At 41.6% G+C, this 27,715-nt stretch overlaps 1 protein-coding gene across 1 annotated transcript in view; it reads right to left on the reverse strand.

Moving 5' to 3' along the window:
* Positions 1 to 785: 785 nt before the first annotated feature.
* The window catches only part of LOC149121477 (vomeronasal type-2 receptor 116-like), a 35,651-nt gene continuing 8,721 nt past the window's right edge, over positions 786 to 27,715 (reverse strand). The window contains exons 5-8 of the mRNA XM_089315527.1: positions 7,475 to 8,281; positions 4,945 to 5,172; positions 4,515 to 4,638; positions 786 to 1,699 (exon numbers count right to left, since the gene is read on the reverse strand). Of these exons, the coding sequence (XP_089171653.1) occupies positions 786 to 1,699; positions 4,515 to 4,638; positions 4,945 to 5,172; positions 7,475 to 8,281 (2,073 nt within the window). The remainder of the gene's footprint in view (positions 1,700 to 4,514; positions 4,639 to 4,944; positions 5,173 to 7,474; positions 8,282 to 27,715) is intronic.

Consider the following 27,715-nt stretch of genomic DNA (forward strand, 5'->3'; position numbering starts at 1 on the left):
ATACAGTTAATGATTCGGTGCCATGTTTAAATGAATATCCCATATATGTTTGATAAAGACATCATTTCAAAATAGCTCAACAATGAGAATTTATTAAGATATTTTGGGCAACACAATATCTCTACAGAGGAACACTGTATGACCAAGCACCTCCCGTGTCTGGAAAAGGAATCTCACTTAAATGACAATGTCAACAAAGAGATGTCAAGCACTCAATAGCCAGGGCAAACAGAACATAAAGCTTGTATAATTAGATGTCTTAGCAAATATGAACAATTACATTGTCTGTACATTGATAAAAAATATAAATTAATTCAGTCTCCACCATTGCAGGGATAGCCTTTTAATATAAAATAACATTGTCGTTGTAGCCTGGATGAAAATTTACATCATAATTTATTTTTACTCAATATAAAATTTTTCTCTAAAATCCATTACTAACTCTGAGAGGGAGAGAAACACAACCCCATGCCTGTCCTGGACTGAGGCTACAACCAACAACAGGCAGTCAGACCCCAGTTTTTCACATAGGTGGCCAGGACCAAGTTAACATGAAGATTCAACCCTTCCTTCCAGGGTCCCCAGGAGTCAGACGTCCATGTCAGGAGCCAAAGCCAAAGGTAGAAATTTATGCCATGCACTCAGAATGCTAGGATAATGTCCAATACAAGAAGTTTTTAAAGGAAAAATCAATTTTAGTTCCCCCATATTTCTGGAATGCTATTTCAGAGTGGATTCTTGGTACTAAACTCTAAATATATGATAATAAAACAAGTGGAAAAAATTTAGAATCCTTTAGAACTTGCTTTTTTCTTTAAGCCTTTCAAAGTGTTCTTCTCAGGTCTAATAAGAATAACATAGCACTTGGGAAAAAAGATGCAGCCTAGGAGCCCTGCACTGGAGGCCAAGATGGAGAAGACCTCCACGGCCACCATGACCTTCCCCTTGGTGCTGTGGTAGACAGGCAGGAAGGTCACCCAGACACTGCAGAACACCAGCATGCTGAACGTCAGGAACTTGGCTTCATTGAAGGTGTCAGGCAGATTCCTGGCTAGGAAAGCTACAGTGAAGCTGGCCAAGGCCAAGGAGCCCAGGTAGCCCAGGACACAGTAGAAGGCAGTGGCCGAGCCCTTGTTGCACACCAGGATGATGTGGTCAAGCTCAGAGTGTGTATCTAACTCAATAAAAGGAGGATAGGTTCCCAACCAGATGCCACAGAGAGCCAGTTGGATCAAGGAGCAGATGGGTATAACAGAGTTATATATGCCTGATACCAGCAATCTCCTCATTGTTCTTCCAGGTTTTGTAACCTTGAAGGCCAGAATCACAGTGATGGTCTTGGCCAGCACAGTGGAAAGAGCCACTGTGAACACAAGGCCAAATGCTATTTGTTGCAGGAGGCAGGTGGCTGTGTTTGGACGGCCAACGAAGAGTAAGGAGCAGAGGAAGCACAGGAGGAGGGTGATAAGCAGGATGTAGCTGAGGGTCCTGTTATTGGCCTTGACAATGGGAGTGTCTCGGTGCTTCACAAAGACCCAGAGGACTGCAGCTGTGAGGACAGAGAAGCACAGAGCCATGCAGGCCAGAGCCATCCCCAGGGATTCTTCAAAGGCTAAGAAGGTCACCAGTTTAGGGAGGCAGCGACTTCTTTCCTGGTTTGGGTACTCATCGTCTGAACACTGCATGCACTGCTTTGCATCTGATGAAGGAGAAATACTGAATTTTTACTTTGCAGAAATTTTGAATTTTTTCCTATTGTCAAAAATGGTCAACTCTGCAATGCCAGTGGGAGCTTGTGATGTATACCAGGGCACACCCAATCAGGTTTCTGCATTGCTGACCAGGGAGCATGCCCATCGGCAGATTGGAATAAACTCATTCAAACAACACCTTCAGGAGATGGGGGCTCGGTTAACTCATCCTGTGACACAGTGCTGTTCCCACGAGCATGGATGCTTTCCAGCCTTTGTCTGTACTATCTCCTAAGTCAGCCTCATGTCACATCCTGTATCTCCATGCTTCAGACACAGAAATAAATAACCCAAACCTCACAAGATAAACTTACCATCATCAATACTCCAATTGCTAGCATTTCCTGACTGCATACTACTTGATATCTGCAGAAAAAGTCTTTTCTCATTTTATATTTTTATTTCCTTGAGAACCTTGTTTCAATTTTAATGTAATCTTGAGGTGCATTTTATCAAGTAAGCAATATTTGGATTTGAACAGAGGTGTTTTTTATAAATAAAGAAATTTGAGTGCAATTGATAATTTATCAAGTTATTGATTGAGAAATTAGATATTTTTCAAGTTAGTACATAGTATAAATTAATTTCAAAATGAATTTATTAATATATTACATTCTCAGGGTCACAATTGCATGATAATTACTATAACATAATTCTCACCAATTCTCATGTTAGTATGATATTAATAAAAGCAAAAGAGCTAACATTCCATTCATTGGTACCATTTTAAGATACTTCCTTTTCTCCACCTCACCTCTACCTTCCTCCGTCCCTCCCTCCTTTCCTTTCTTTTTTCTCTTTTCCTTTCTTCTTTTCTTCTTTTTCTTAATTCCTTCCTTCATTTCTTCCTTTTTATTTTTTGAAATAGCATATTTTTAATTTACATTATAGTCAAAGGCTTAAAACTCCACTAAATCAAGAATTCAACAAGTAAAAATTAATAAGACTATAGTTCAGTGGGAATGGAGGCAAAGGCTATAAACAATAACCAAAACAAAGTGTCCATTTCACTTATACATATTAAATTTTAAAATAATCGTAGAAACTCTGAGTAATTTTTTATTTTGTATTTTTTGAACTTTTCACTCATTTTCATGAAATCATGGCTTGTTACCCCATTGTTCTTGTGGATGGTGGGGAAAAACGTCAGCTCTGGACACCATGTTGTCTCTCTTGAAATAACACTTCAGTGCCAGTACGGCAAGAAATAAGTCATAGAGACAAGTCAATGAATGGACATATCTCTGTTTTAGTTAAATACAGAAGATGGGCTCCGGCGCTGTGGCATAGCAGGTAAAGCTGCCTCCTGCAATGCCAGCATCCCATATGGGCCCCGGTTCAAGTCCTGGCTGCTCCACTTCCAATCCAGCACTTGGTTATGGCCTGGGGAAGCAATAGAGAGTGGTCCAAGTCCTTGGTTGGGCCCCTGCATCCACATGAGAGACCCAGAAGAAGCTCCTGGATCCTGGCTTTGGATCAGTGCCACCCTGGCTATAGGGGCCAAATGGAGAGTGAACCGACAGATGGAAGAATCTCTCTCTCTCTCTCTCTCTCTCTCTCTCTCTCTGCCTCTCCTTTTCTCTGTGTCAATTTGATTTTCAAATAAATAAATCATAAAAAATACAGATGATGATATTGGGGTCTGGCTATACTTGTCATAAGGTTTTGATTTAGGTTTTGTAGATGATACTTCTTCAATCATACAAGATCCCAATGTAATTTAGAGTAAATCTTTCTGGATTTCTTATCTTGAAGTACTCATTCCTCCTCTTGGGGTCTCCAGAGGCTCTGTCTTCAATCTCAGATACTTTACACAGTATTTGCACATACAAGCAAGTATTGTTTTACAACATGTTTCCAGAATTAGTTTTTTTTAATTCTTTTTACTTGTTATTGAATTTTTGTTAAAAAAAAAAAGCATAGGTTAACTCTGTTCTGTTATCTTCTCCATGTCCAAAACTATTTATTTCCTCTAGGAAATGAATAAAGCCAGATGGTTGCTACTGCTAACACAATGGGAATTGAGATGCTCTTTTGGAGGTAATCAAATCATTACTAGGTCTATTTCTAATATTTTGAAAAAAAGAAATTATTTCTCAATGAGACCTTGCATAGTTTTTACATTCTCGGTACATTTTGTTTGATAGGTAATTCTTTTTATGTTTGTCTTGTTCAAACATTTTTAATGAGTATGCCAAACTTCATATTATAGCAGGATGTGATATTCATACTTCACCTTGAATTTTTCCTTTAATAAATTCTAGAAATCTAAATGTAACTGTGGTACTAATTAGACATCCTTAATACCATGCACAAGATTAATGAAAGTGCAGGAAGAAATATGGTATTTCCATGATGACATACAAGCGCTTGCTCTGTGCTTATCATGTGTTTGTAAAGATGAATTGGTTTCATGATCTACAGGCACCAATAGAAAGTCTTGATTATTATACTTCCTGAATTTCTCAGCTGCAATATAGCAGGTTCCACCTGCAAATCTCAGATGATGACTCATCTAATGTGTTGTGATGTCTTTTAGCATCAGTGCTAAAGTTGACTTTCTAGAATGAGCACCACCAGACAACAGCTTAAACATAAAGAAATAGCTGTAGTGATCATAAATTGATATATTGAATTAACAAGTACATATGTGCATAGAAAAAATGATGCACTAAAAATTCACTGGGTCCTACTGAAACTCTTTGGTTTCCCTTTTGTGGAGAATTAATTAGGACCATAAATTATGGATTGGAAATTTTCTACCTGTCTGATTGGCAATTTCTCTCTCGGGACACAAAACACAAGTATAGCAGCAGATAGGTCTTCCTTCCTGTGACATTTTCCTGAATCCAGGACCACAGCTCTGGCTACACACAGATCGAGGAGTCTGAAGGAAAAAGAGAAGCATGATCATGGTTTGGTTTATTATCAGCCACCGTGAAGGATGTCAGTAGAGCCCTCCTCACTACATAACACCTTGGTCTTCAATTGAAAGTCACAACTATATCCCCTCCTCCTGTACCTGTGGTCAATACCTAGACATCCATTTCAGTATTTCAACTATTACCACTCCTGTTTCACTGACCCTGATTCCCAAGGATTACAAAGGAACCTGATCATTTCACACTTAATCTCCTCACAAGACTACTCACGGATCTCTCTATGGGTATTCCTTGTCAAAAGAGAATCATACCACTTTGAATGCAACAGGCCATTCTATCATCTCTTCATTGATAAGTAAGCTTTGTTCATGTGGATTCTTGGAGGAAAACTCTCCAATTTTAATAAGCAAACGAAGACCACTAGGAAAATTCACAACGTTCTGGATATAGTAATGCACCATGTGGTTTCTTGTTTCATGGAAGGATACATCATCTCCAGCGCTGTTTGTAAATTGGATTTTCCTAAGAAATGGATGGAGCTGGAGGACAGATATAATCGAAATACAGAGCACATCCAAATTAGTTGTTGGAAGTCAGATGCTCTAAACAAGCCCTCTTTCTTGTCTTCTGCATTCATTTTTTCCATTTGGTAGAACATTAGTTTTCTTTGGATGGTTAAACATCTCCTGGGTTCAGGTACTCCTCTGCTCCCTCAACAAAACATCAAAGAGTGATTGTCCCCAATCAGAAAACTATAGTTTTTGGTCCAGAGGTTGACTGTAGCATAGGCTCTATTGCAGCCTTGGTCATGAAAGATTGGTTGGGGCTTTGTGGAATCTAACTTCACTGTTACTAGTTTGGAACCACATAGATGGCTACTGAAATAACTTTATAGGTGTTGTGATATATCACAAGTGTGCATCTACATAAGTTCTTCATAAGGTTCAAAATATAGTTGATGATTAGTGTATTTTGGTTGGGGAAAAATTAGAGATTTATGCATGATCGTTTCATAAGATATTTTCCATCAAGAGACTCAAGACAACTGGTAACACCTCAGAGGTCCATATTTATAAATATGTACATTATGTGCATTACATATATCAGCAATATGTCTTATACCTTATAAGGTATACCTTAACACAGGTTGAATGTGGTACAACATGGTGTTCTTCCTTTCTTTGGTTTTGGGTCACTTATTGTGATGACTGTGACTATCTTTGACATATCAGGAAGTATGGTATGACTAAAGGCAAAATTTCAAATCTTTGAAAGCTTATTATGTTTTATATAGTATGTGTTAACCTTGGACCTTCTAGATCACAACACACCTGCTATGGGATACAACTAAGTTCTTATTTTTTAAACAGTTTTCACTTAATTTTTAAGTAATGTAGAGGACAAAATTCACAAATAATTCAAAATTATATCTATGGAAGCCTTCTTGAAAAATTCATTTTCTTTACCAAGGTTTGACTCTAATCATGTGGATTATAAAATATGCTTCTTATGAGTAAAATATAATTAATTTATGAAGTAAACTTTCTCATGTTAATTTTTGCATATACATTTTACCTTTTCTACATATCACACTTATTTAATTTATTCTGCAAATTTATGAATGTATTTGTCCTTTGCATACACAAACAGAAGTTCCTAAATACATTCTATATATAGGGAATGGATTATGTAAGCTAGGGTTAAAACCCAGACAGATTCATTTGTAATCCAGAGGGCATATCCTGTGCTTACGTGCATCCTCAGTAGTCTCATGTGTAAGAAATGGGACTACAGTCCATGCTCCCTGATTGCTGCAGAGTTTGTAAGGACAATTGGTCTAACATGCTTTATTTCCCATCCATTTCCTATCATGTTTAGGATATTATGTGAAATCCATGTCTATTTTCACAAAAAGTATCTTATCTCATTAAGGGCTGAGGCCACAGATTATACAGAATTATAGATCAATTTATTAATCGATAATTAATTATTGATCTAAAATCAATTATATAATAGTTAATTATTGATATAATAATTAATTGTGTACTATATTATATAATTACATAATGTATATAATTAATTTATATTATGTATAATTAATCAATTATAGATTTGATCAATATTTGCAACAAAATACATGGAATTGAAGATCACTATGCTGAGTGAGATACTGCAGGCCCAGGAAAGAAACATCAGATGTTTTTCTGATTTGTTCAAGTTAATATACAGAGTACAAACACTGTGATGATATCCTAGCATGTTGTTTCCATGAAGCATACCATGTATATGATATATACCCTAATTTCCCTTTATTAGGAACATTGTCATTAATCCCTCACCTTTTTAATTTAATAGTCCTATTCCAAGAAAAAGCTGTATATATGAATATATATAAATATCTACATGTGATGTACACGTAGCAGGATGCCAAAATTGTTAAATTTTACAAATGAAAAATGAATAGAAATGAAAAATAATTGGTCAATATGTCTTTTTTGGCTTTATATAAATTCCAAAGAATATTAGGGAATGACAACTTTTTATCTGTTGTTTACTCATGTGTTTCATTGTATACTTTACAGTATTTCAGCCAGCATTAGAAACTTTCCTAATATGATTTCTGATTAGAAAGTAAACATTCAAAATCTACAGTGACTGAAATTTCCAGCCAAAGCCAACAATCACAGATATACCACTAACCAAAAGAAAGAGCCCACATTCTTTTGTACCTAATCTCTCTGAACTTGAGATGAAAAGCAGGGTCATGATGCTGTACCTCAATAAAACATCTCTAGATTCCATCAAGTGGCCAGTGCTTGTTCTGTTCTAAGGGAGGTTTACCTGCCAGGGAAGAATCATGGGCTGGGCTGCTTCTCCTGGAGATCCCATTTCTACTTTCTCCAAACGCATTTTATGGAGGACATGAGCCACTGTGTAGACAGCATTGTAGACTAAATAGCTGGAGTCAGATATGGTCAACAGGTCAATATGTCCTGGAAGAAACTCTAAGGAAGTATTTCGTGAGCAGGTTCCAATACGTCCACAAAATGACCCTGCAAGTGAGCAGTCCAGATGGAAAAGCCATAATTTACTAAAGTAAAAGTCTTCTGGGTAGTGGGAAGGGTTTGCCATCTTGACAAAATGTTGGAGGCCAGGGATTTCTTCCTTGTGGGGTGAAAATGAGAAGCCTCCATGTAGAGAGTGCAACATGTGGTTTGTCTCAGACATAACAAGATCCCACTTTGATGTCAAGATCCACACCTTCCCCATGGTTAAAAAGGACCTCACTGAAATATCCACACTGATGAGACCTCTTACATCACCATAGAGTATATGCACATTTGCAGATGAAGCTCTGATGCTACTCATGAAAGTGAGATCACTATCCCCATACAACTTCTTTGTGACAGGGAGCTTCACTGTAAAGGCCACACAGATACTTTTCTTGAGCATCTCTGCTTCAAAGTACTGAAGGAACTGCTCTCCCTTCATGTCATCAGACACAAAGAGAGCCACCCACATCCAGCCAAAATGCAGCAACAAGGAGATCATTCCATGGCCCAAAGAGCTGTCACTGGTGGCCATCTGATAGAGTGAGGGAAACTGGTCCTTATCATTTAGCATGGGATCAAAAGGGCCATAGGTGAGCTGAAAGCAAAGAAAAACATGATCACATTTTTGTGAGATTTGTCTTATCTCACTTGGAAGTGAGTGAAAAAAAATCTCCCCAAGGTGAGCTTTAAGTAGGTTACTATTGTGTGAAAAGAAAAAGTGCAGTGAGATGAAAAATCTTGCTATATTGACCACAGAGAAGACCATGCTTCACATGCACATTACTTTAGGTTAATAAATGTGACTCCTCATCCTTAGCTTTAAGGAAAATATGTCAGTTTCTGTATGCTCTTCATGTCCTGCAGTGGGGACTGAGGAATAAGAAACTTTGGATGCTGCTTCACCCAGCCAGTGGTCTTTCCCACATCCTTGCCCAGGGTGACTGGTGGAGCAGAGCCACCTTCTCCATGGTAGATAACTTTAGACAGAAATCTCTACTGTGTTGATCTCTTGGTATTTGGTGTACACTGATTACCACAGGAATCCTGCATTGTCTCCAAGAATACAATTACCAACCCTCTTTGATTTGGGGCAAAATAATTTTTCCAAAACAGAAACTTCCGCTCACCATGTGGCCTATGTTTGGCAGGCACATTTTCTTGTGTAGTGTGTCCCTGGGGAAGTATTTTTTAGATACTGGTGCAGACCTAAGGAGGAAGTGATAATGTCTCAAGTCATTGGGTCATGGAATTCATGTGGAATGACTTCCTGGTTCTACACATCTGCTCTGGCAGACTCAGCCCAACATCATGGCAGACATTTGGTGAGCAAACCAGCAGAGCTGGTTATATTGGAGCCCCTTGTCTGACTGGCTGCTTCGCTGTCTCCTGAAGATTGGATTCAATGTCCACATGTTTGATATGTAGAGTTGTATATGGCATGGCCACTGAGAATGTGAAAAAAATCAATCTGTGTGCTTGTGACTAATTAGGATTGAAAACATGATTGGTTGAGCTCCAGTATAACTGGATATGAGTCTCAACACTCCATGGTGGAGCCAGCCTTGTGGCACTGTGTGTTAGCCTATCAATGATGATACCAGCATCCAATTTTAAATTGTCAGTTCAAGTCCTGGCTAATATGCTTCCGATCTACTTGCCTGCCAATGTGCCTGAGCATTCAGCAATGTGTTACACAAGTACTAGGCCCCTTTCTACCATGTGGAATAACTGGAAGGAGATAGTGGCTGCTGGCTGCTGGCTGCTGGCTGCTAGCTGCTGGCTGGCTCAGATCTAGCTGTTGTGGGAGTTTGGGGAGTGACCCTGTGGAATAGGAGATCCACCCCACCTCTGTGTGTATGTGTATGTGCCTTTCCTTCTTTCTCTATTGCTTTGCCATTTAGATAAACACATATAGAAGTCTTTTTAAAAATAATTTTTCACTGTTACACTCAGTGTTTTCCCAAAGAGAACCAAGAGGTAGATCCCCATATCCATTAGTCCTAGATCTCTGGGTGCCACCTGAGACAGTGCTGTCCTAGGATGGGGCATGTCTGTGTGCTGTGGACATTTTTTATGAGGCATAGAGGTGTGACTATTAGATAGTCAATGCTTCCAGCAGGTGGGAGATGGTTACACAGGCCCTAGACAGGAATATTAAGAATATGGTCAGCCGGCGCTGTGGCTCACTAGGCTAAACCTCCACCTTGCAGCACCAGCACACTGGATTCTAGTCCAGGTTGGGGCACTGGATTCTGTCCCAGTTGCCCCTCTTCCAGGCTAGCTCTCTGCTGTGGCCAGGGAGTGCAGTGGAGGATGGCCCAAGTGCTTGGGCCCTGCACCCCATGGGAGACCAGGATAAGCACCTGGCTCCTGCCATCAGATCAGTGCGGTGCGCCGGCCGCAGTGCACTGGCTGCAGCGGCCTTTGGAGGGTGAACCAATGGCAAAGGAAGACCTTTCTCTCTCTCTCTCTCTCTCTCTCTCTCTCTCTGTCCACTCTGCCTGTTAAAAAAAAGGAAATATGGTCAACATACCCTGCTATTTGCCTTTATTCCTTATCCTTCCCTTGTTAATAATCTCATGTCCCTGAAAAATCCATGGGATCTCTCCTATACCACGGTGGAATATGCACACTCGGCTGCCCCATTTCCATTTTTCAGAGGTGAGAGAATTGTGTTGGAGGAGATTCAACTATTGTTCTCCAAATTCACAACTCATTTACCTGTGGGGTTTTGTAGAGCTCCAAAAGTGTTCCAAATTCAATGGACAATGCTGATGTGGTTCCAGCAATGATGGCAACATGTCTTCCTTGTTCATGGCAGCTGTAGTTAGGAAAAGCCAGATTCATCCCAGCCAACCAATACACTAAACTCAATAAGGTATACTGTTCACTGGCAAAGGCATTGAAGAATTTGAAACCCAGGGTCAGGTTGGGGAGTAGCTGGGGGTCCTTATTGATCTCCTGGATGGCAAAGCGGAAGGCCAGCACGTATTGGTAGCTCTTCCACAGCCACCTAAAAAGAGGGGCAGCATCAGGGAGAAGGTTCAGAGCATGGATTTCAGAGCAACAACACAGCCATGCCCTGAAGCAGCAATGGTCAGACTCAGGCTTCCACTCAGTTGTGCCACAGCTCTTGCACATGGAGGAGGTGTGAGGGAGGTTCCAAGGGCTCTAGAAGATCCTGGCAAGGTCCTTGGACTCCTCTGAAGCAAACCATGTCTATGATCACTCTCACCTTCATGAACCCTCTAGGGAATCTTTGATGTGTTCAACCTAAGACAACACCCAGGAGCAAGCATTTCTGTTTTCAGTAATTTCTGGAGTAGCCTGAATACCACCTGACTCATCTGTTGTCCAAAATTTTAGAACATTCTCAGGGCCACCTGAGCTGTTTTTCCCTAGTCCTCACTTTAATTTTCTACTCTAATATTTTGCTTTGCTCAAATCAGATTTAACATTTTGTTTTCCTTGAATGTAAACATTTGACTCCTGAAATCTGTCAGATAATTGCTGATGATTGCTTAGTTTCCATTTATTTTTTTCTCTATTGAATTCACATTTGTCATTTCATATTTTACACTTGCATGTTGCCTCCTGTTTTCTATATATGTTCTTAAAATTGTTATTAATACAAAGATTTCATATATTTCATAGATATTCTAAGAGGATAACCATATGTCCCTCCCTCAATTATCCCTCCTTCCTTTCCTTTTTTTCATTTAATCTTTGATATAACATAATCTCAATTTACTCTATAATCACAACATATATCTTAAGTGAAAATAGGATTTCTGAGAATTTAGGAACTCTTACATTTTATGAGAGAGTAGATGGTCTATTTCCTCACTATGGATTTCTTTTATCTTCTTCCCTTGGAATTCTTTTGAATTTTTATAACTTATTACATTGCTTCCATAATTTGAAAGCTAAGAAAAGTCATACATGTTAATAAGTTACCTGGGACTCAATATATTCATCCAATCATTCCTTTAGTTTCTTTGCATTGGATATTATGTTTCTGTTTTGGGCTTAATTAAGAGTTTGTCATTTATCCTTATCCTCAATATTATAAACACATTCAAAAAGTTTCTAATTGACAGTGCTTTATTTTTAGCTGAACAGTATTTATTGGGTCAGACAGTGTTGTGCATGTTGTTCTTATATGTGGAGTTTAAAATTTAATTTTGTCCTCCAGATAAAAGTCAGTATTCTAGACACACTTAATCCAAGGAGATTTTCAGATATGTCGAGGACTTACTTGTTAAAAATGAAGTCAACCTGGCACAGAAATCATGCTACTGTCATGTGTCCATAGCTTAAATTTATTTATTTGAATAATAAATTAAAACCATTGAATAAACTTTTTTTCTTTTACACATTTAGTCTTAGTAATAGAATTTTTCATTGTGAAGGGCATACTGCATTCACCCTGGGTTATTTACAGCATGTGCTATCAGCTGAAAGTTGACTAGCTTAATTCTTTTTTTTTCCTGAATGCAAAGTTGTGAGTTGTTAAGTACAGAACCTGGCATGCAGAGTTATTATTTTAAGTAAACAGGAGTGTCTGACACCAAAGCAGACCTAGATATTAAGATATTTTGAGAAAAGTATACTAAATGTTGTTGCAAGCCACAACATGGATAAAATAGGAAAACATGGTGCACTGCAAGATGTTAGTCACAAAAGACCACAAGGGGTATGAATCAGTTCACATGGAGGGGCTATAACAGACTGATCCTCAGACACACAAGACAGATGGGTGGTATGGACTAGGAGAGAAAGAATGAAAAATGTAGAGACACTGAAAAGGACTATGGGGATTTGTGAGTGGGTGATGAACATTAACAGGTTTATCAGCAATGAGTTGGTAACTCTTTTAAAAATCTTGATAAAAGACTTTATCTCATTATTCAATGATGTACCCCAATCTTCTCAGAGAAATATGCAGCTTATTAAATGAAATTGATCATTAGAGTATTACATACAGTCACGCAAAATGAATGCCAAATTAAAGGCCAAACACTGGGTAAACAAGTGTGGGATCTGCACATAAAATAACTCCTTGTAGGCAAATAACAACACATCTTCCATCAGCTTTAAGGGAGTTCAGTCATTGTATTGAAGCTGGAGCTTGAAGCCAAAGTCCACAAAGAATTAATCATCTGGCCCATATTAACTAAAGGAGACTAAAGCATACATAATTTTATTTTAGAGTGTGACAAGCACATGAAGGCTGGCATGTCTGCACAAACAAGGGTGACCAGACACTTTTCTACCTGGGGAACAGAAGGCAGGGCAAAGCCTGTCCTCCTCTTTTTGGCGTGGGCTGACCTCACCCTGAGATCATGAACAAGACAGGTCCTCACTGTCTCCCAGTGTCCCTGAGATGAGAGATTACATGGTAACACTGTGCCTCAGAGGTTGCCAGGCCCATTATCAGTTGCCCACACTGCATGGCAATCTGCTGAGTGGATAAGCTTTAAATTCCAAAAAGCATGGAAAAGCCAGACACACACCATTTAAACCAACAGCTCTCTGCCTCACCCTCTTCTGAACACATGAGCATGTGGTTCTCTGCAGTGAGTCAGAAACACACTCCACTGTCACCATCAACAAGGGTGCAGAGACAGGATGTTTGTTTCTAATCCTCTTCAGACATCCATGTTAAAAGTTACTAAAACACATGCTGCACAGGTACGTCAAGCCCAGAATTTTCTGTGTGATTCCTGGAGAACCATCAGGATCCAAGCGAAAGAATTGGGGAAGACAAACCCCTTTCTCCTTGTGACTTTCAGAGACTTAATGCCTGCAGTCTGTTGGGGCTAAGTTATTGATATGTGGTGAGACACAGTCTGTCACAGTCTGTTTATGGTGGCACATCTCAGACACACATTGATTCACTATCAAGTGCATTTCAACAATGCTCTTGTCAGCACTGACACCCAGAATGACCTCTTAATCCTAACGCTGACCCCAGACCAGGGTCTCAGTGTCTCAGGACACCTGTGCCCACTCCATGCATGCAGGTGGGATGGGATCTGGAGTCCCCACATTTTGACTCATCCCAAGATGTCCAGGGCTACATGGAGTGGGCACATTTCTATTGATGTCACTGCTCTGTCCCTGAAAGACTAAGAAACAAATGTAAAAATGAACAGGAAGGTGTGGAAGGAACAAGAGTGGAGGGAACCTATGCCTTTCTTTATTGGCATTTATGCCACTTTCTGCATACCTTCCAGCATTCTCAGAAAGTATTAAACACAGACATAGTAACATACACTCACATTCAAGAATAACCAGACTTAACACATATGCACAATCTTGAACTTACCACGAAACAACAGTTTTATACTGGGGACGATGTAAAAAAGATATCTGGACCTTTTCAGTTTCTGTTTCTGGATAGTAGAGAGGGAAAAAGCCACCCAAGATCAGGTCTCCGTCTTGGTTGATACTTGGCTTAAGGTAATGATGGCATTCCCTGTGAGTCATGCCCTGTGAAGTGTGTATAGTATGCAGGAGTAGGCACAGAAGGCTCACAGACAACATCTTGCCAGTGTTTTCACAATGCAGAGATGAAGCCCAGAACATCAGCTGAGGTTAGGGAACAAGGAGCTGGCAGGTGTCAGCAGGCTCAATCCCCTGCAGAGAATCGCTCTCTGTGCAGGGCACTGCCGAATCCCAGTATCGCTGTCTTCAAGTCTAGTGAGTCAGAAAGGGGCACAACTAGCAACTACAGGGAGTTATTTCTAAGGAAGTCCATGCAGTGAGACATTGCCCTTGGTGTCCATGTGATCAGCACAGCACTTGCAGCTCAGCCTTTTCATTGCTTCACTGTGTCCCACACAGTAACTCAAGGGATCACCCAGCCCTGGGGCCCTGCACCTGTCACCCTCCATTATTGGGGAAAACATGTTGGAAAAACATGTTTTGGACTCTCTTTCCTCTCCTCCTTGTATGATTTCATCATGGTCCAACAAAGCACTGGGGACCACTGAATGATTGGACTGTGTACAAAGTGTTAAGTGTTACTCCAGGGGACTTCTTGGTGTGTTTGGCAAGTTTAGAAAGAGTCGATGCTAGGATCAACAAAATATCTAGTTGCATCATTCCACATATGAGTTGGAAAGAAGTCAAGGGCTGATGTCTATCATTGATGACTCTGTGCTCCCCACCCAGTCTCTTCATTGCTGTATCTAATATCAATCTCAAGTCTACAGAACGCTGCTGGGAACATTGGCTTCATGATTAAGAATGAACGGGCATATTCAGAAAAGGGGACCAATTCTTTCACCATGTATACCCCTCCAGACAATTTATCCAGTTACCCACCTCCCTGAGGTTCTCCCCATTTAACAAGCATTTAGCATTGGTATGGTTTCCATGTGACAAGTGAAAGGAATTCTGTTCTGTATCAAACATGGATTTCTCAGGCTGTCTATTTTCTCTCACTTTTTACAGGAAACATTCTAAACAATATTCCTCTACCCTTTTTTTAAACTTTTATTTAATGAATATGAATTTCCAAAGTACAGCTTATGATTACAATGGCTTCCCCCCATAACTTCCCTCCCACCCCCAAACCACCCCTTTCCCTCTCTCTCCCCACTTCCATTCACATCAAGATACATTTTCAATTCTCTTTATATCCAGAAGATCAGTTTAGCATATATTAAGTAAAGATTTCAACAGTTTGCACCCCCATAGAAACACAAAGTGAAAATACTGTTTGAGTACTAGTTATAGCATTAAATCACAATGTACAGCACATTAAGGACAGAGATCCCACATGAGCGGTAAGTGCACAGTGACTCCTGTTGTTGACTTAACAAATGGACACTCTTGTTAATGGCATCAGTACTCACCCTAGGCTCTTGTCATGAGTCGCCAAGGCTATGGAAGCCTTTTGAGTTCTCCAACTCTGATCATATTTAGACAAGGTCGTAGTCAAAGTGGAGGTTCTCTCCTCCCTTCAGAGAAAGGTACCTCCTTCTTTGATGACCTGTTCTTTTCACTGGGATCTCACTCGCAGATATCTTTCATGTAGGTTTTTTTTTTTTTTTTTGCCAGAGTGTTTTGGCTTTCCATGCCTGTAATACTCTCATGGGCTTTTCAGCCAGATCCGTGTGCCTTAAGGGCTGATTCTGAGGCCAGAGTGCTGTTTCCTCTACCTTTTTAATTAATAATCTTCTTACCTGTTTTTAATTGTTAACTTTAAATCGTCTAGACTTATGGTTCCAAGTGAATGAGTTGCTATCTGTGCACATTGTGAATCAGTTCATCCAGCTCTTTGCCATGTGTTTACCTCACATCCTCTCATCATCTTCAATTTTTTGGGTTAACCACATTAAAGTCATCTGCCTCAGACATTTTGCAAGTAAACTGCATGCTGTTCCCAGGCTCCCCATGATGTGCAACACATCACTTGAACTCATTGGTCTTGTCTAAATGAAATTTTATTTCTCTAACTTCTGAGCATTGAAACTCCCAGCCTTGGTAACCTTTGTTCTTTTCTACTTCTGTGAAAAATGACATGGGGATTTTGACATGATTTGAACAAGTTATTATATGCCTTTTCATATTATGTATATTTTAAGGCTATTAATACTTATAATACATGAATACCATATTTCTTTGCATTTATTTGTGTGCACATCCATTTATCTTATGAAGATCTTAGTTTGTATATCTTCTACTTCCTTGCTTAAATTTATTGAGTTTAGTTTCCCCATCATGATCATGCCCTTCAAGGTTGTACCAATTACCTATGAGAAATCTGGTAGCAACCAATTACACTCATTCACATATAGGCCTCCATTCTACAAGACTCACACACCAACCTAAAAAGAAATGTGAAGAGTACTTAGTGCAGGAAGAATTAGAAATTGAATAAATAACATATCATAAAACAGAAGACAAATGCTTGACAATTTCATTAGATCAGAAAAAAAAGGGGTCATGTAGGTAGTGGGTAAGAATGTGATTTTTTATAGAATTCTAGAGGAATCTTTGATAGAACGGTAGCAGTAGTTGTGGGGAAGGGGCCTGACTTCCAAGGGCCACCATGTAATTGAGAGATGGAGGGTCTAGAATTTGTGGAGGTTGACAGCTGAGCCTTATGCTTCCTGGACTTCATCCAACATCTCTCTAACATGGCAATGATTCAGGGAACATGTATGGCTAATAATATTTTTAGCAAGCTGTCATCCTTATCTGAGCTGGAACTTTAAATTCTATATAAAATATTCTAATGATAGCATATTGTAGGCACAATACTTGGGATAACTACTCAAAAATATATAGGCCAACAGAGAAATGAATGATATCACATTGTTGACATGAACACATATAGTCACATGTACATGGTTCATGTTTAAACCATTTCTAAGATTCTGAATCTGGGGTATGAGGGTTCCACTACTTAGGAACTAACTATGCATTAGGAATTCAACCCCTGTTGTTATGGAAAACACTTGAAAAATTCCCTAGGATTGTCCCACTCTGGCAACACAGCATGAAATAATGGCCTTACCTGAGATCCTCCACAGAGAGGGGTTGAATGGAATAAAAGTGACAAAGGCAAATATGTATGGTATCTACAAAGGATGACTGTGTCAATCATAATCTCTTGAATTAGGGTGTACCATAGTATGATAATTATTCAAATCATATATACCTAAGGTTTTAGAATATATGAAGGAACACTTTTGGTATTTATATATATGCATTTGGGTCACTGCCTCTTTCTGTACCACTTCCATCTCTATTCATTAGCTTTTTTGGAAAACTTTTATTTAATAAATATAAACTTCAAAAGTACAACTTTTGGATTATAGCAATTTTCCCTCCATAACCACCCTCCCACCTGCAAACCATTCCATCTCCTAATCTTTTTCCCATTTCATTCTTCATTTTTTGTAACAGGGTGAGGTGAAACCTCACTGTAGTTTTGATTCGCATTTCCCTGATGGCCAGTGATCCTGAACATATTTTCATGTGTCTGTTTGTCTGTTGGCCATTTGGATTTCCTCTTTTTTTTTTTTTTTTTTACAGGCAGAGTGGACAGTGAGAGAGAGAGACAGAGAGAAAGGTCTTCCTTTTGCCATTGGTTCACCCCCAATGGCTACTGTGGCCGGTGTGCTGTGGCCGCCGCACCGCGCTGACCTGAAGCCAGGAGCCAGGTGCTTCCTCCTGGTCTCCCATGCGGGTGCAGGGCCCAAATAGCTGGGCCGTACTCTACTTCACTCCCGGGCAACAGCAGAGAGCTGGACTGGAAGAGGAGCAACCGGGACAGATTCCAGTGCCCTGACTGGGACTAGAACCCTGGGTGCTGGTGCCACAGGTGGAGGATTAGCCTATTGAGCCACGGCACCAGCCTGGATTTCCTCTTTTGAAAAATGTCTATTGAGGTCCTTGGTCCATCTCTTAAGTGAGTTGTTTGTTTTGTTGTTGTGGAGTTTCTTGATCTCTTTGTGGATTCTGGTTATTAATCCTTTATCAGTTGCATAATTTGCAAATATTTTTCCCATTATGTTGGCTGCCTCTTCACTTTCCTGACTGTTTCTTTTGCAATACAGAAACTTCTCAATTTGATGCAATCCCAAATGTTAATTCTGACTTTGACTTCCTGTGCCTCTGGGGTCCTTTCCAAGAAATTTTTGCCTGTGCCTGTATCTTGGAGGATTTCTCTGATGTTCTCTAAAAATTTGATGGTGTCATGTCATAGATTTAGGTCTTTAATCCATGTTGAGTGGATTTTTGTGTAAGGTGTAATTTTGGGGTCGTGCTTCATGCTTCTGCACGTGGAAATCCAGTTTTCCCAGCACCATTTATTGAATAGACTGTCCTTGCTCCAGGAATTAGTTTTAGATCCTTGATCAAATATGAGTTGGCTCTAGGTGTTTGGATTGATTTCTGGTGTTTCAATTCTGTTCCATTGGTCTATCCATCTGTTTCTGTACCAGTACCATGCTGTTTTGATTATAACTGCCCTGTAGTATGTCCTGAAATCTGGTATTGTGAAGCCTCTAGCTTTGTTTTTCTTGCACAAGATTGCTTTAGCTATTCGAGGTCTTCGGTGCCTCCGAATGAATTTCAGCATCACTTTTTCCAGATCTGAGAAGAATGTCTTTGTATTTTGATTGGTATCGCGTTGAATGTATAAATTGCTTTTGGGAGAATGGACATTTTGATGATACTGAATCTTCCAATCCATGATCATGGAAGATTTTTCCATTTTTTTTGGTATCCTCTTCTATTTCTTTCTTGAAGGTAATTATCATAGAGATCTTTGACATCCTGGGTTAAGTTTATTCCAAGGTATTGGTTTGTCTTTGTATCTATTGTGAATGGGATTGATCTTAGAAGAAAATTGGGTATATTAGGAGCATTCCTCAACACAATCAGGGCAACTTGTGAAAAACCCCCAGCCAGCACCATATTGAATGGGGAAAAGTTGGAAGCCTTTCCACTGAGATCTGGCACCAGACAGCGATGCCGGCTCTCACCATTGCTATTCAATATAGTAATGGAAGTTTTATCCAGAGCTATTAGGCAAGAAAAAAAGTTAAAGGGATACAACTTGGGAAGAAAGAAGTCAAACTATCCCTCTTTGCAGATGATATGATTATTTAGGGGATCCAAAGAACTCTAGTAAGAGAATCTTAGAACTCATAGAAGAGTGTGGCAAAGTAGCAGGATATAAATTCAGTGCACAGAGAGCTGGATAGGACATGGAGAAGCCAGGACTTGAATTGGTGCCCATATTGATGCCAGGACTGCAGGTGGTGGCTTTGCACACTATGCCACAGTGCCGGCCCCTATGGAATACTTTTGAAAACCATAAGCAAAATTTCTTTCTTCCCTTCAGAGAAAAGTACCTTATTTTTTTAAGACCCCTTTTTTCCCCTGGGGTTTCACCCACCGAGGTGCTTCATGTAGGACATTTTTTTTCTAAGTGTCTTGGCTTTCCATGACAGATATGTTCTTGTGGACTTTTTAGCCAGACCAGAATACCTTGAGGGCTGATTCTGAGGTCAGAGTGCTACTTAATGTGATTATCATTCTATGAGTCTGCTGTGTGGACTGCTTCCCATGTTGGAACAGTCTCTACTTTTAAATTCTATTATTATTAACAGACACTTGATCCTATTTATATGATCACTTTAACACTTAATTCTATCCAAATGATCATTTTCACACTTAAGGTGGTATTTTTACCACCCAGCCTATGGGGATTTTTGGTTCCTATGGATGACTACTTCTTTGATTATGGTACTGATATTATGATGTGTTCAATGTCCAAAGTCATCAAAATATATGCATGAAATGTGCTAAATTTGTATACTATACCTAAGGAAAGCTTGAAAAATCAATAACATACATTTCTCCCCTGTACTTCCATAGCCCAATGAGGAAGTTCAGGGTTGGCCCCTGAGAGATGTTCCTCAGCCCTGGGCTGACTTCTGACACTTCAGCACAGTTTCTCAGAGTCTTCGCTAAATTTAAATCAAAGGAGTTGTCTGGTATCTCCCTGGTGAGTAGAAATCATTATTGATTTCTTCTGGTTTCTGGTGTGTGAGTTGACCTGTCAGGGATTGTTGGAAGCCTGGACACAGCACTACTTCCAGAACCAGGTCTGAGTTTTAGACGTTATCTCAGACCTCTGGTTTTGGTTTTCTGGTTTTGGTTCAACCTAATTTGTATAGGAGTCATCTTTGTTCATTCACTGTTGTTTCTTGTGTGCTCAGTGTTTTACTCATTTAGGAGATGGGACAGGGGTCTTCTCTTCCAGCTGACCCCTCATTGGGTTTCTTCCTGAAAGACTTTGAGGAAGTCAAAAAGTGTGCGATTGTATCTTTTGGATATTAAATAAATGCTCTTAATGTCCACCTTTTTTGTGAGCAGGAGTGGCCAATCTTTAATGTTGAGTGGCCACTGGAAAGAACCACTTACCTCTTTATAGTTTTACAGTTTCAATGGGTGATTTTTGGGAAGCCAGATCATCCTGCCCAGGCCCCGTATATTGGGGTCTGGATGGATTTTCTCATAGACCCCCCCCAACATGGCTAAAAGCCAGCCTAAAGAAACAGATAAGGTCATCAAAAGGAAAGAGTGTTTTGGTGGCCCAAGGGAAGGATAAGTCACCCCCTTCAGTCATTCCAAGTCTGCCAGAGGATTCAGATGTCCTAGACACTCCCCAGTTTGGAATTATGCCTATGACCATAAGTGCCCCTGACTCTTCCACTCCAATGTCCCCTGAGGGCCTGTGAACACCAGTAACTCTGAGGACCTCAGTGAGTCCTCTGTTGACAGGGTCTGGAGATGACTGGCCTCATTAGTCCTCTGCACACACAGAGTGGGATGAGGTATTATCTTTACCCAGAGCTGCCAGAGGTTCCAGTCTTCCCTTTATGTCGTTACCTCCCCATTCGGAGAGGGCAGGACCCCCTGAATGATCTATATTCCCTTATTCACTAGTGATCTCTACAATTGGAAACAGCAAAACCCTTCTTTCTCAGAAAAACCACAGGTTCTAATCTCTCCTCTTGAGAGATTGGGATAACTGCCAGCAGCTTCTTCAGACACTTTTCACCTCAGAGGAGAGATTTTATCTGGCAGGAGACCCAAAAACTGGTCTTGGGCCTCAATGGACAGCCTACCTCTGAACCCATCAGACAGGAGAGAATACTTCCCCTTAGCTGCCCCACAACACATATTCCTTAAAAAGATTTTATTCTTCAGCTGCTTGAGCTAGAAGAATTGTAAACAATGGCATCAATCAAAATGACAGAGGTGAAACTTGACCGAGCTTTCAAATGTACGAATTGTCACTGATCTCTTCACTTGAAAATACTTCAGAGGCTGACCCTGTGGCATGGTAGGTTAATTCTCCACCTGTGGTGCCAGCATCCAATATGGGTGCTGATTGGTGTCCCAGCTGCTCCTCTTCCATTCCAGCTCTCTGAAAAGGCCAGGGAAAGTAGTAGAATATAGATGAAGTGCTTGGGCCCCTACACCAAAGTGGGAGACCCAGAAAAAGCTCCTGGCTCCTGACTTCTGATCAGCACAGCTTCAGCCACTGCAACCATTTGGGGAATGAACCAGCAATGGAAGACCTTTCTCTCTGTCTCTCCCTCTTACTGTCTGTAACTCTACGTCAAAATTAAATAAATACATAAACTATTTTTTTTAAAAAGAAAATGGAGGATTGCCCAAGTCCTTGGGCCCCTGCACCCATGTGGGAGATCCTGAATAAGCTCCTGACTCCTGGATTCAGATCGGATCAGCTCCAGCCTTTGCAATCAAATGGGAGTGAACCAATGGATGGAAGAACTTTATTTATCTCTTCCTCTCCTGTTCCCTCTGTGTAGCCCTGACTTTCAAATAAATAAATAACTCTTTGAAAAATTCCTCTAAAATTGGACAAGGCTATGGAAAATATAATCATATCAAGGAGTGAGGGCACTTGTTTAACAGAATTGCATACCATAGGGAGTTCTTACTGGATTGGATTTTTCTTTTACTTTTATTGAATAAATATAAATTTCCAAAGTATAGCTTTTGGATTACAGTGGCTTTTCCCTCCCCATAACTTCTCTCCTACCTGCAACCCTCTTATCTCCCAAATATTCTCCCATTCCATTCACCAAAATTCATTTTCAATTATCTTTATATGCAGAAGATCAATTTAGTATATATGAAGCAAAGATTTCAACAGTTTGCACCTACACAGAAACACAAAGTGTAAAGTACTGTATGAGTACTAGTTATGGCATTAAATCACAATGTACAGCACATTAAGGACAGAGATACTAAATAGAGAGTAAGTGGACAGTGACTCCTGTTGTTGACTTAACAATTGACACTCCCATTTATGGCATCAGTAATCACCCTAGGCTCTTGTCATGAGTTGCCAATGATATGGAAGCTTTTTGATTTCACCAACTCCAATCTTATTTAGACAAGGTCATAGTCAAAGTGGAAGTTCTCTCCTCCCTTCATAGAAAGGCATCTCCTTCATTAATGGCCTGTTCTTTCAACAGGGATCTCACTCACAGAGATCTTTTATTTAGATGTTTGTTTTGTGTGTGTGTGCATGTTTTTCTTTTTTTTTTCTTTTTTTTTTTTTTTTTGCTAAAGTGTCTTAGCTTTCCATGTAGAAATTTTCTCATAGGGCTGGGGCTGGGGCTGGCTATATTTGATTGACTATCATGGATAGACAGACTGCCGGACTATCATTATCCCAATTGACTAAGTTCTGCTCAGCAAACCCCACCTCTCATCAGCCCATCAGGCTTTAAATACCAGAATGAAGACAAGGCTACCATTCCTCCCTGGCAAATCGGCTGGCTCTACCTCTACCTACCACACCTGGAGGCGTTCCCAGGAGCTCACCCTCTTTGAGCTCACTCTGCCAGTGAAAGGCCACAGGAAACCTCCCCAGTGCTCAAGTTGTCTGGGGTACCATCTATGGAGTGAACCATCTGACTCAGGTGAAGAGAAGGAGCAAGAGCCAATGGGACATCTGCAGGAAGCAGACAATAACTGGGGTTGGCACAGACAGACCAGAGAATCTGTACCATGAGTGGCTGCTGGTGCCCAAGGAGCCCCAGTGACTCCAGTCCAGAAGGGACCAGCAGCCCTGTTGGAGACAGCAGGTATGTTGGAGGAGAGTGTCTAGGTGACAGATTGAGTGTGTTTGGGGGGGTGGATAAGCAGAGAGAGAGAGAGATGCCTCATAGGTTCCTGTCCCATGTCAGTGTGTGCTGAGGTGAGCACAGTTTCAGGGGTGGGAACATCAGCCCCCTGGGTCCAGTGATGCTCTTTTGTTCAGCCTGTGCTAAAGGATCTGTAGGTGGGACCCAGATTGCAGAACAGCAGAGCAGACTCCTTTTTAAGCTGAGTGGTTGGTATGGCCCCCAATTGATGTTGTAATATCCACATGGGCCTTGGCAGATCAGAAGTCCCCACCCTCAGGGGAGAAGAGGGATTCGGCAGCCCCAGCGTTGGGCGTTGAATGTGGGGGACTGGGATGGGCTCAGGGCTGCAGGGCTGCAATGAGTTAGGGGCTTTGTGTAACAGGTCTCGCTGGTCTCAGCTGACTGAGTCCCATTCTCCTGCAGGCCATACGGGACACAAGGCAACCTCCCCAAACGGCAGAGACTACAGCAGGGTCCCAGGCCAGGTAAGGCATTTTCTATGCCCTCTCCTGAATCCCTCCTCTAGGAAAAGTTCCCCCTTCCAAGCCTGTCTGGAACAGGAGAGGGACTTTCTCTAGGATGCCCATGGCTGGAGCCGCCTCAGCTCTGGGAGCAGCTATGCTGTCCTGGGTTTAGGAGTCCCCAGATCAGCCCCTCCACTGGGCCTCCTGCAGGACAGCTGCCTCTCCTCAACATACTCTGTGTACCCAGAGGTATAGAAGCTACACAGGTGTGCCCCTGTTCAGTCCACAGTGAAGTGTTGCCTCAAGTAACACTGAATTTAAGTCCTGGGGTCCCACCCAGCTGTTTGGGGTCAAGCACCCAGGGAATGTCCATAGGTTGAGCTTGCTGAGGGTTTCAAGATGGTGAGGTTTCTGTGCGGCCATGCAGATTCGGTTTCGGGCTAGGGTTGCAGTTTGGGCTGTCCTCTGCCCTGTGCCCTGAGAGCCTCTCCTTGACTAGCCCTACCTGCTGGATTTTCCTCCCCAGGGCCAACAGAGTGCCAGCCCCTCTATGATCATTTATGTCTTGGAAGCAGGAACAGAGCTGCAGGTTTGCCTGGGAGCTGAGGGCCTGGTGCTGGCCCCACAGAGACCACTGCAGCTCACGCTGGGCCATGTGGTGGTCGTGGTGGTCCCTGAGCATGTCCTGACAGCAGCAGAGGGGCTCTGGTTCCCTGGCCAGGCCCTCTGGCTCCTGCTCACAGGTGCTGAACCCACCTGGGAGATCAGCATGGAAGATGGGTCTGCCGTTCCCCAGGGAGTAGCCGCTGTGTGTGTCCCTCAGGCAGACAGGGTGGCTGGTGCTCCCCACAGCCCCCAGCCATCTTTGAAATTCCCAGCCAATACAGCCCCAGGAGCCCGCTCCTCTGGCCACCCAAACACCCTCTTCCTCACCCCTTGCTACAGAGCTGCCGCCCCTCGGGGCTCCTCCCACATGCCCAAGCCTTACCCGGAGAGGCATCCTCTGCCAGCTGAGTTCCAGTTGAGTCTCCATGGCCTGGAACCCCTGGCCTGCTCTGCCCTCAGACCTCTGCCTCCCTCTCCCTCTCCCAGCCCAGGGCCCAGAGCCCCTCCCATCAAGGCCTCCCGCAGGCCAGGCTGCATGGGGCACAGACATGTCTTCCAACACTGATGCCCTGGGAGCCCTCAGGCCCCACACAAACTGCAGACAAGCTGACAGCAAGACCATGGATATCTGCCCCTTCCAGGATTGCCCCCTTCCTGACCTCTCCCCCTGTTGATGAGGGGGACCTTCTGGGTTTGGTGGGCTGTGGAAAAATGCCGTGTGCTCTCACATCTGCCTCATGCACTGGAGAAATAGAGGCAATGATGAATTTCAGGGTTCAATGATTTCCGGTGTCCTCAGCTGTCAATGGGATAAGAGTTTTGGTGACACCATTGTAATACCCAATTCCAACTGTAAATACCAGGTCACTGTGATGACAATCAAAATAGCAGCACTGTCAGTTCTTACACATCTTGCACTTATTGAAGGTAAATTTGGACAGTTTGGGATTGTCAAGTTAATCTGGGGCCTGTAACTCTTGTGAAACCTGTGTTCATACCTGGTGTGTTACATGAACTGAAGTTTCTTTTTTTCTTTTTTATTTTTTTAACTTTTATTTAATGAATATAGATTTCCAAAGTACAGCTTATGGACTACATTGGCATCCCACACCCCCCACCCCCGATAACTTCCTTCCCACCAGCAACCCTCCCCTTTCCCGCTCTCTCTCCCCTTCCATTCATATCAAGATTCATTTTCATTTTTCTATATATACAGAAGATCAGTTTAGTATACATTAAGTAAAGATTTCAACAGTTCACACCCACATAGAAACACAAAGTTAAATATACTGTTTGAGTACTTGTTAAAGCATTAAATCTCAATGTACAGCACATTAAGGACAGAGATCCTACATGAGGAGTAAGTGCACAGTGACTCCTGTTGTTGACCTTACAAATTGACTCTCCTGTTTATGGTATCAGTAATCTCCCTATGCTCCAGTCATGATGAACTGAAGTTTCTTGTGGAGTCCTTCTGCATGTGTGAAACACACCCTGGATTTAGAATTCAGAAGGAAGGACTTTGATCTGGATTATGTTTGATCTGGATTATGGGGCTCAATCCTTGGATTTCTTGGATTGAATAAAACTGCAAATAATCATTTCCATGTGTTTTGTATTTATTTTTTCTCTCTTAGAAATGCAGATCACCGAGAGAGAAGGAGAGACAGAGAAAGAGGGAGATTTCACATACATGAATCACTTCCTAAATGGCTGCAATATTTAGAGGCTGGACCAGACTGAAGCCAGGAACCTGGAGTTTCATTTGGATCTCCCACAGAGGTGGCGGGGACACAAGCACCTGGGTGATCTTCCACTGCCTTCCCAGGAGTGTTTGCAGGAAGCTAGATCAGAAGTGCAGCAACCTGTGCTCTGAGGACACTCAGCTGGAATGCTGCAGCCATGTGGGTGGCAATGTATGCTGGGCTACCACACTGGCCCTCATGGATTTTGGTTCTTGTGTTCACTGTCACACACAATTTTCAAGGCATATTTTAGCAGTGCCAATGAGAAAGTCTGCAGGATGCCATCTCTACATTGAAAGGACTTAGAGGGCCTCAACCTGGATGCAAGGGTCCAAGCACTGGGGCCATCTTTTGTTGCTTTCCCAGGTGCATTAGCAGGAAGCTGGATGGGAAATGGAGCGTTCAGAATCCAAACCCCTGCTCCAATGTGTGATGCTGGCATTGCACAAGGGCTGTTTAACAAGCTGTGACATGATGCTGGCTACAAATGCGTAGTATTTTCATACATGTGAGCGGTGCACAATGACCCAAACCTGCTAACAAGTATATCCATCACCAAAAATATTTATCCATTATGGGGCTGGCACTGTGGTGCAGTGTGTTAAATCCCTGGACTGCAGCACTGCACCCCATTGGGTGCCAATTTAAGTCCCAGCTGCTCCACTTCACTCCAGCTCTCTGCTATGGCCTAAGAAAGCAGTGGAGAATGGCCCAACTCCTTTTGCCCTTGCACCCATTGAGTGACCTGGAGGCAGCTCCTGGCTCCTGGCTTTGGATTAGCTCAACTCTGGCCAAGGTGGCCATTTGGGGAATGAACCAGCAGATGGTAGACCTTTCTGTGTCTGTGTCTCCCTCTCTCTGTAACTCTTTTAAATTAAATAAAATAAATCCTTAAAAACAATAGGTATATTTTTGGTCATTTTAACCCACAAACGTATGAGATGTTTTAAAGATGTTCATGGAAAATATGATTTATAAAGAAAACCAGCCTTTCAACATTTTTACCCATCGTATTTTAAATCCATTCTTCACTCACATTTTAAAGACCTTTGCAGAGAAATTGTCAATTAAAAATAACAAATAGGGACAAGTCTTTGGTGCTGCAGTTAAGAAGCCACTGTGACATGGACAGTGCTGTGGCATAGTGGGTAAATTCACTGCCTGCAGTGCCGGCATCACATATGGGTACCAGTTCAAGTCCTGGAGGCTAACCTTCTGGTGCAGCTGTCTGCTATGGCCTGGGAATGCAGCAGATGGTGGCCTCAGTTCTTGAGCCTATAAACTGTGAGAGACCTGGAGGAAGCACATGCCATTGGGGAGTGAACCAGCAGATGGACGATCTCTCTCTCTCTCTCTCTCTCTCTCTCTCTCTCTCTCTCTCTTTCTCTCTCTCTCTGGCAAACTATGTGTGTCTACCTCTCTATTTAATTCTGTCTGTCAAATAAATAAAATAAACCTTTAAAACAACAGGTATCATCCTTTGGTCATCTTATCCCAAAAATGTATGAGATGT

Source organism: Oryctolagus cuniculus, chromosome 16 (genome assembly GCF_051225735.1).
Source record: "Oryctolagus cuniculus isolate XC-2025 breed Fujian yellow rabbit chromosome 16, ASM5122573v1, whole genome shotgun sequence".
In the NCBI taxonomy this organism is placed as follows: domain Eukaryota; kingdom Metazoa; phylum Chordata; class Mammalia; order Lagomorpha; family Leporidae; genus Oryctolagus; species Oryctolagus cuniculus.